We start from the raw sequence: 8,749 nt of genomic DNA, 5'->3' as shown, positions 1-8,749 counted from the left end.
GCCTCTGCCTCCCGAGTGCTGGGATTAAAGGTGTGTGCCACAACGCCCGGCACTAACTTACATTTCTTAAATTCACTCCTAAATTTAAAATGTATCACTTACTGGTTCTGCTGTGGAGACAGACACAGTATGGAAGGTTAGACATAGACTCACGTCACTGTGCTGTGGGCTCACAGGGGTTCCTCACATCCCAGTGCCTCTCTTAAGGCCATCAAATCACCGTCACCAGGGAATAGTTTGCTAAACCTCTACACTGAGAAGGGCTCTTTATATGCACTGTGTTTAGTCCTTGTGTTCCTAGATAGGGGAATTGTGGCCCCATTTTATAGACGCAGGCACTGAGGCCAGACAGATGGTGTCTCCTGCACAGGTGTCCCATCCAGGCCTGTTGACAACCAGTCATTGAGCTTCAAGAGTCTCCAGAGCCCAATGGCTACACAAGCCTGGAGGCCCTTCAGGGACTGTTGGGGGTCCAAGACTCAGCTACAGGACCAGAGATAAGACCGAGCCTCGAGGTTCTGATCCCTGCCCCTATGTAGGAGGAGGAGCAGAGAACATGGAAGAAAAGGTTTAGTCTCTGCTCTAAGTATTCGCTATATCCCAAATACGCCTAGTATTTCCCTTAGGAAAAATAATTTCCCAAATGCCTCCCTTGAGTCTCCAAAGGCCTGGACTCCTCAAACCTACCTAGCAACAGGTGACTTAGTCACAGGCAGCTCCTCGCTAAGGGCAGAGGAAACCCTGGCATCTCTTCCTTCATTTTGTTTGTCTCCTTGTGTTTACCTCAGACTCCTGCCTCATTCTGCCCAGACATGGAAATTATAAAGCCCATCTGACTCCTTTTATTCCCCTCAAGACTGAAGATAAATAAGACAGTGTGCTAAGTTTGCAGTCACCGGGACTCCAGAACAGCAGACTTCCCAGGCCCACCAACTGCGTTGCTGAGGCTTCACCTTGGAATGACCAGGTTAGTCTCCCTATTAAGAGATTTACAGTGTCTCAGACCCAGTGGCGCAAACTGACCAGTGAGGGACAGGACCGCAACTCAGCCAGGACTGCTTAATCGGGATACCTCTGACTCCTGACTTAGGTCCTCTACCAAACCTAACACTTGTATCCGTACCCTGAAGATGAACTCAGGGTCACTGGGCCCCTTCTCCTGCTTCTCCCCACAGTGTTGATTAAATCTCTTCTGCTTTTCACTCTCAACCATCTTGTGTGTGGGTGTATGGGGACAGGCAGCTGAACCTAGTTTATTGCTGCTGCCAGATGCTACCCTGGCTTAAGACCTGAAACCCGACCTACAGTGTGGCTGGAGCCAGCTTCAGAGCAATGATAAAACTCCCTGCACAGTTCTTGTCCTTTGTCCTCCTGTCCTTTGCCCTGTGTGGACAGCCCAGGGGAGGTGGAGAACAGGGTAACCTCACGATCATACGGTGACCTTCGTGGTAGATTTAGTGGTCAGTCGTGAGGTTTCCCATTCTGAGAATGTCAGTTAGCCCGGATGGGGTTTCCTAGGGGCTTTTCCCAGCCCCTTGCCCCAACTCAACAGACACCAGAAGCTGCTTGTCTTTCGAGTCAGAGGAAAAGCCCCTAAATGCACTGCAATGGCCGCTCACCTCCACCTGGCCTCCACTGGGGACCAGGACACTCCTGGTGGCTGTGGTTCCTCGGTGTCATATCTGGGCCTGGAGCCAGCAATGGGTTGGGAAGAGCCCACAACACTCTCCAGAAAGCCTGCCTTGGTGGTATTAAATCCTGATGACTCAGGGATAATTGAGGCCTTGAACTGAGCTTTCTGCTGCCCAGGTAATGGAGCCAGCCTCCATTCCAGCAGAACCCCAGGCCCTTCCTCTACTCTGCCAGGTGGGAAGCTGGAGAGAAGGCCCTGGGTCTGACCCTGGGAGCTTTGGCAATCTGCTGTGCTGATTTTAGTGGATCATCTTATTAGTTGAGCAGCAGAGGGTTTAGAAGCTACTAGAACTGATGCTGGTTTGGAAATATATACATATACATACAAACACACAGACATGTTTGTGTGGGGTGTGTGTGTGTGTCTCACTGGGGATTGAATCAAGAGCCTCTTGTTTGCAAGACAAACACTCTAACACTCACTAAAATCACTTGCTTGTGCTTATGCCCACCCCACCCCATCCCCCTCCTACCTCATTTTTAAAATAAACTTTTTTGAGATAGGATCTTGCTAATTTGCCCAGGCTGGCCTTGAACTTGTTTTGTATTTTAGGCTAGCCTGAAATTTGTGATCCTCCTGCTTCAGCCTTCCTAAGTACTGTGATTACAGGCCAACATTGCCATGTCAGTCAGAGTTTGAAAAACACTTCAAAAGGCTTGGCCCCTGAGATGGTCTTCTGTCACAGAAAGGAGTCCCCTTTCCCTTCCCCCCAGACAGCATCTCTGTGTCCTGAAGAGTGGTGTGTGCAGCTGGCAGCTCTGGCACAGCCATAGGTGTAAAGGTGAACCAGCCCCTTACTGCGCTCTAGCCAGGGCAGGAAGGAACCACCCTGGAGCTTGTGGCTCGGTATCCCTGAGGGGGTCAGCAGGAGTCAGGCTAACACCTGGTTGTGGGGGAGGGAGAAATGGGAACCGTGAAGCAAGACTAGCAGCTTTGGCTTCCTGTCACTCAGCTCTGTCCCAGGATGGCAGGGAGGGACATGGGGGCTAAGGAAGATTGTGTAGATAGTGGGGTGGGAATTGGGAAATGGCAGGGATAGGCCATAGGAGAGATACTGTGACTCTGCTCTGGGCCAGGAGAAGGCCAGCGAGGCCTTCACATGGCTACAACTACTCGTCTCTCTGTGCCCATTTCTACGTCAATACTGCTGTTCCCAAGCCAAGCAACTAGATCCTGATCACACCTGTTTGTCTATTTGTTTGTTTCTTTGCAGCCGGGCAATCTTCTGCTTCAGATTTCCAGGAGTCACAGGCTTGCACTGCTATGCCCGGCGCAGAAGAGTTTTCTTTTTATAGAGCCAGCAAACTCTGCTTCCAACCTGAGCGCTCAGCTTCTGGATACTAACTTACATTCACGTCCTGCACCTTCCGTTGTTGATCTCGGCTCTCAGTGTATCCCAGCATCCCTGGGTATCCTCTCTGGCTCCGCCCCAGTCCGCGACTGCGCACTGCACAGAGCACCCCCCCCCCCCATCGATCTCTAGAGCTGAGCTTCGGAGCTAAGGCTGGGAGCATCCCTCATGCGGGCTCCCTGCTGGGCATCCTAAACTTTGGGCGGTGAAGGGCAGAGCTGGAACCTGTGCTATAGGGTCAAGTGGTACCCAGGGGGATGAAGCAGGTAGGGCTGCAGAGATGCTGCATTGGGAGGTAGATGCACTGGCCTTGAAGCCTAAGCCCCTAGCAATAAGGAGGGTGGGGAAAGCCTAGGGAACTAAGGGAATAATGCTGGGAGGAGCACAGAGACATATCCAGGAAGAGAGGGCGCTCACGCCTGAAGGCCTCCTGTGAGCTCTGGGATGGCCTGCCATCTGTCTGCTCCTGCTGTTCCCCAGGGCCTAGTGGATGATACTGAGGATGTGTCCCTGGACTTCGGTAATGAAGAGGAGCTGGCCTTTAGTAAGGCCAAGATCAGGTATGTTGACTTATTGGTCCCAAGCTGCAAATTCATGCATTCGCCAACTCATTCATTCAAAATACACGGAGCAACTGCTGTGTGCATGAGTTATACAGACCCTGCCCCCTTGGAGCCTAGAGCTTGGGGGCGGGGCAGCTAACTTATTAGGCAAAAATGTTAAGAGGGTTAGAAAGAAACTAGCACGGTGAGGTAAGAGAAGGTTCCAAGGGTTGTTCTCATGCTCTAGCACAAAGGGGGCGGGGGCGGGGGAAGGGGTCTTTGAGGCAGTGACTTTTAAGCTGAGGCTGGCTGCTGAGAAGCCGGCAGCCACAGGAGGCTCTGGAGGAAGAGAGTTCGGGCTAAAGGAACAGGAAGTGCAAAGGTATTGCATCCTTGTTGGAAGGTCAGATATGGCAGTGTAGGAGAGGAGTCAGTATGCAGCAGGGTAGCTGCTAAAGTGCAAACTCCTGATCCTTCAAGAAACAATCACAGCTCAGCCACGCCCACTTGTCCATCCCACTCGTTCCTAGCATACTTAGAGGCCTGGTACCTAGTGCTTTCTCTATGTTTTCTGGTACTGGGAATGGAACAGAGGGCCTTGTGTATGCTAGTCAAAAGTGCTACCTTTCCGCTACGTTCATTTTGTCTTCCTCATCCATTAGATCATCTGACCCAAATACAGCAGTCTCTAAGAACGAAATTAGTACGTGGTCACTGTAACAAATTGTCATAAACATGCTAGTTTCATGTAGTTCAGTTGGTGGAGTATCTGCTTAGCACGAACAGACCTCTGGGTTCCATCCTAACCACAGCATCAACGAGGCATGGTGGTGTGCACGTGCACATGCACTCCTGTACCTCTCAATAATAAGGGCATTTGTGACAATACCACAACCCTACTCAGCAACCTAGGGTAATTTGCACCTTTACCATGTGAGGTCTGGGCGTGTAGCTCAGTTGGTAGAGTACTTGCCCAGCATGCAGGAAACCCTGGGTTCTAATCCACTCCTAGCTCTAAATAAACTGGCCCTAGTAGCACGCAGCTGTAACCTCAGCATGAAGGAGATGGAGGCAGGAGAGTCAGAAGTCCCTGGTCACTCTCAGCTACTCAGTGAGTTTAGGACCAGCTTGACCCTCTCTGTTTCTGTCAGTCTCTCTGTCATTATCTGTCTCTCTCAGATCCTTTACTAAATGAAGATAACCCTTTTTCATGTAATACAACATCCACAGCTCCCAGAGATCGGAACCTAGACACTTGAGGCTCATTCTTCATCCTTCATGCTGTTGTCATTGGAATCCTAAGTGAAGGGTTTTATAGAGCATCTAAACAATTACAGGTTCACTGCCTGGTAAATATCACCTGTAACCCTGACCCTAGACTGGTGGCTGGGGCTGTGTAGGATACAGGACCAGCCCCTGCCTGTGGAGTTGCCCAGGCGAGTATGTAAGGACACTGCTGCCATGTAAAGGTTAGGCCCTGCTTTGTTGTGGGGCTGCCCTGTACAAACAACTCTTGCTTGCTTGACTTCAGCTGGCTTTCTCCTCCCTTTTGCTGTTCAGGAGCCCCTGCCTAGAGACTGATAGCACTCACAATGGACTGGGTCTTCCTCCTCCCCTTGTTAACAATCAAAGCAATCCCCCTAACCTGATCTGGATAATTCCTCATTAAGAGTCTTCTCGAGTGATTCTAGGTTGTATCAAGTTGACAGTTAAAATCAATGAGCCCAGATGTGTTGTTCATCAGATATAACGTGGTTACTATCTACCTGTGGCTATTGAGCATTGCACTACAGCTAGAGTTATGGAATTTGGTTCTGTTGAATTTTTATGTAAAGTTAAACACCCATGTGCAAGAGCTACTTTTCAGTGGAAGAATTTGGCCATAGCAGTGTTAGGGTCAGGACTGCAGGGTGAAGTTAGTGCCTTAGTCTCTTTCCTGTTGCTATGATAAGATGTCTGACAACTTAGAAAAGGAAGCAGCTTAAGAAAGAGAGGTTTAGTCTGGCTCACAGTTCAGCAGCCAAGTGCTTCACATTGTGGGAGTCACCATGGCAGGAGCTTGGTGTAGCTGGTCACAGTGTGTCTCTAGTCAGGAAGTATAGTGGAATGCTTGTGTTCAGCTCCATTTCCCTTGTTTATAGGGCCTAGGATCACAGCCCAGGGAATGGTGTTGCCCATAGTGGGTGGCTCTCCCTACTTCCATCAGATTACCTAAAGTAACTCACACTGGGCAGTGCTGAGTTCTGTGTCCCGGGTAATTCTAGATATCCTTTAGTTGGCTCTTGAGATTACTCATCATAGACTGCTGTAGGGGCAGAAGAAAGCAGAGGCTGGGAGGGTGGCCCAGGACACCTCGGAGGTATAATCTACCTTCACTGTATGGTGGTTAAGGTGTGGAGGATGGAGAGGGAGCTGGAGAGATGGATCAGTGGGGAAGAGCACTTGCATGAGGACCTGGGCAAGCATGAGGGTCCCCAGCACTCACATAAAAATCTGAATGTGGCTGTGTGTGCCTATAACCCCAAAACGTTGATGCTGGACACAGAAAGATTACTGGGGGTTTCTGGCCACTAGCTTAGCCTAGGTGGGGGGCGGGGGCAGAATGAAGTGAGGTCCAGGTTCAGTGAGAGACCTTGTCTCAAGACCCTCTTCTTTCCTGTCCTCCCCCCCCTCACACTCACACACACACACACACATGTGTGCACGTAGTCAAGGATGATGCCCAGGCTTCTTGGTCTGGTGGCCCATAATTAAAGAAAAACTTGTATTGTATAGCAAAGATACTGAACGTGGAATGTTCCTTATTGGGCTGTCATGGACCATTTTGGTAGCCAGTTTCAGTGGGTAGCGGGGAAGAGCACCTGGGAGCTGGAGGAATTACGTTTACCACAGGTCTGGGGGCAACTGCTCACCAATCTGCTTGAGAGCTGCCAATCCCAGAATCCTCTGATGTGCCAGTGATGACGCATCAGCCTGCCCAGGGACTTAGTGGGATTCACAAGGGATCTGATGCATAGGAAGTCCTGTGGATGAATGCACTCAGCATTGTGGAGAACTGAGCTCTTTGTTTTGTTTTGCCTTTACTGTGGTTTGTTGTGACAGGATCTCACTATAACCCAACTGCAGGCTCCTCCTGTCTCCACCTCCCAAGTACTATGATTATAGATGCCACCCGCTCACCTGGCATAAAGAGGATTCTGTTTATTTATTTACTTATTTTGGGGAGGGGAGGCTGGGGGACAGGGTCTTATGTAGACCAGGCTAGTCTTAAACTCACTCTATAGCCAAGGCTGACCTTAAAGTTCTGATCCTCCTGCTTTTCCTCCCGAGGGCTGAGATTACAGGTGTGAGTTGTCACACATGGTTTCTGTGGTTCTAGAATGTCTTACTTAGTTGGGGTTTCTTTTGCTGTGATGAAACATCATGAGCAACTTGGGAGGAAAGGGCGTAATTGGCTTAAACTCTCATGTCATCTTCATCTCTGAGGGAACTCAGGGCAGGAGCTAAAGCAGAGACCATGGAGGGAGCTGCTCACTGGCTTACTCTTCGTGGCTTGCTCAGCCTGCGTTCTTATAACATCCAAGAGCACCTGCCGAAGAGTGGTACCATCCCCAGTGTGTTCCACACACCCCACACACACACACATCAGTCATCAATCAACAAAATGCTCTGCAAGCTTGCCTATAGGTCAATCTTATGGAGTATTTTCTCAGTTCAGAGTCCTGTTTCCCAAATGACTCTAGCTTGTGTCAAGTTGACATAAAACTGGTCACATAGGGCTTGAACTCAGGACTTAAGTAAGCATTCACGGGAATTTTTAATAGAGGTCTCTGGGTGGGCTCTGGGGGGTGGTCCGGGAACTATGAAATATGTGACATATAATCAAAATTGAATTCCGTTATCAGGAGGCCACGGTCCCCTAAAGCTCTGAATCAGTAGTGTAGCATGAAGACTATTGCCTGAAACTTTCTTCTTTACTTTGCAGTTTGCTGTAGGAAATTCCTAATCCCATTTTGATTGCATGTTGACTTTCAAGTCAGATGCTATCATAGAAAGGACTCTAGCCAGAGTCTCCTTCTGTTGTCGTTCAGTGGCTATGGGATTGTGGACAGGTCACTCACCATGCCTTACCTCCACTGGCTTATCTGTAACACTCAGAGGTTTGAACCTACCTCTTGATGTGTAGCTGCTAAGGAGGTCACTCAGTAGCTATTCAGTTACTGGGTGCTTGATATGTGTCCTGTCGTTATTGTCCCTACTTTCAGATCAGGGAGGTACAGTGTGTGGCTGGGGTTCCTTGGACACCAGTGGAGGGTATAATTCCATAGCACAGTTGAAGAACACATACTTGCCATCTTGTGTGTGCCTGAGAGTGTGTGAGAGTGTGTTTGTATGAGTGTATGTAAGTTGTGTGTGTCGGTGTGTGTATGTGAGGGTGTGTGTATGAGTGGGTGTTTGTATGAGAGTTTGTGAGAGTGTGTGTATGTGAGTTGTGTGTGTCAGTGTGTGTGAGTGAAGAGTGTTTGTATGAGGGTGGGTATATGTGAGTTAAGTGTGTCAGTGTCCATGTATGTGTGTGTGAGTGTGTGTATGTGTGTGTGTCAGTTGTACGTGTCAGTGTACATGTGAATTTGTGTGTGTGAGTGTGTGTGTTTCCCAGGTAGCTTTGCATTTCTTTTTCTTTTTAGTTATTCTCTTGAGGCAGGGTTCATACGTAGCCCTGGCTGACCTATCTTTGAGCCCCAGCCCGTGAGTGTGAAGATCACAGAGCTACCATACCCAGTTTGCTCTTTATTTTATTTTACTGCAATTTTTAAAAGAGACATGTCTGACCTCTGTCATTCCCAATATGCAGGGCAGTAGTGTTGACCAAGTTTGCTTCGCTGTAAATCAGAATTTTATAATTCTGCAAAAGTGAAACTCCATACCCATTAAACCGTTCTCCATTCCTACTAACCACCGTCTAACCACCTTTCTACTTCCCGTCTCCACTTCAGGGAAGCAGAGTAAACGCATTTGCTTGTCACAGCAGCTTCTTTGGCTGACTATAATGTTCTTTTACTTTTCTTTCTTTTTCTTTTAAAATTAATTAATTATTAATGTTTTCTCAAGGTAGGGTTTCTCTATGTAACCCTGGCTGTCCTGGAACTTGTTCTTTAGACC

At 48.8% G+C, this 8,749-nt stretch overlaps 1 protein-coding gene across 4 annotated transcripts in view; it reads left to right on the top strand.

The window, feature by feature from the left end:
- The first annotated feature begins 3,173 nt into the window (after positions 1-3,173).
- The window catches only part of Tvp23a (trans-golgi network vesicle protein 23 homolog A), a 33,979-nt gene continuing 28,403 nt past the window's right edge, over positions 3,174-8,749 (top strand). For 3 of the 4 annotated variants that reach the window (XM_029470677.1, XM_029470676.1, XM_021184556.2), the window contains exon 1: positions 3,174-3,604. In XM_029470677.1, coding sequence (XP_029326537.1) covers positions 3,489-3,604 — 116 coding nt within the window. In that variant the 5' untranslated portion in view covers positions 3,174-3,488. The remainder of the gene's footprint in view (positions 3,605-8,749) is intronic. The other variant, XM_021184557.2, reaches the window with a different exon arrangement.

This window comes from Mus caroli, chromosome 16 (genome assembly GCF_900094665.2).
Source record: "Mus caroli chromosome 16, CAROLI_EIJ_v1.1, whole genome shotgun sequence".
Lineage (NCBI taxonomy): Eukaryota > Metazoa > Chordata > Mammalia > Rodentia > Muridae > Mus > Mus caroli.
Note: the sequence above shows the minus strand (reverse complement) of the source record. Positions and strands in the feature narration are given on the sequence as shown.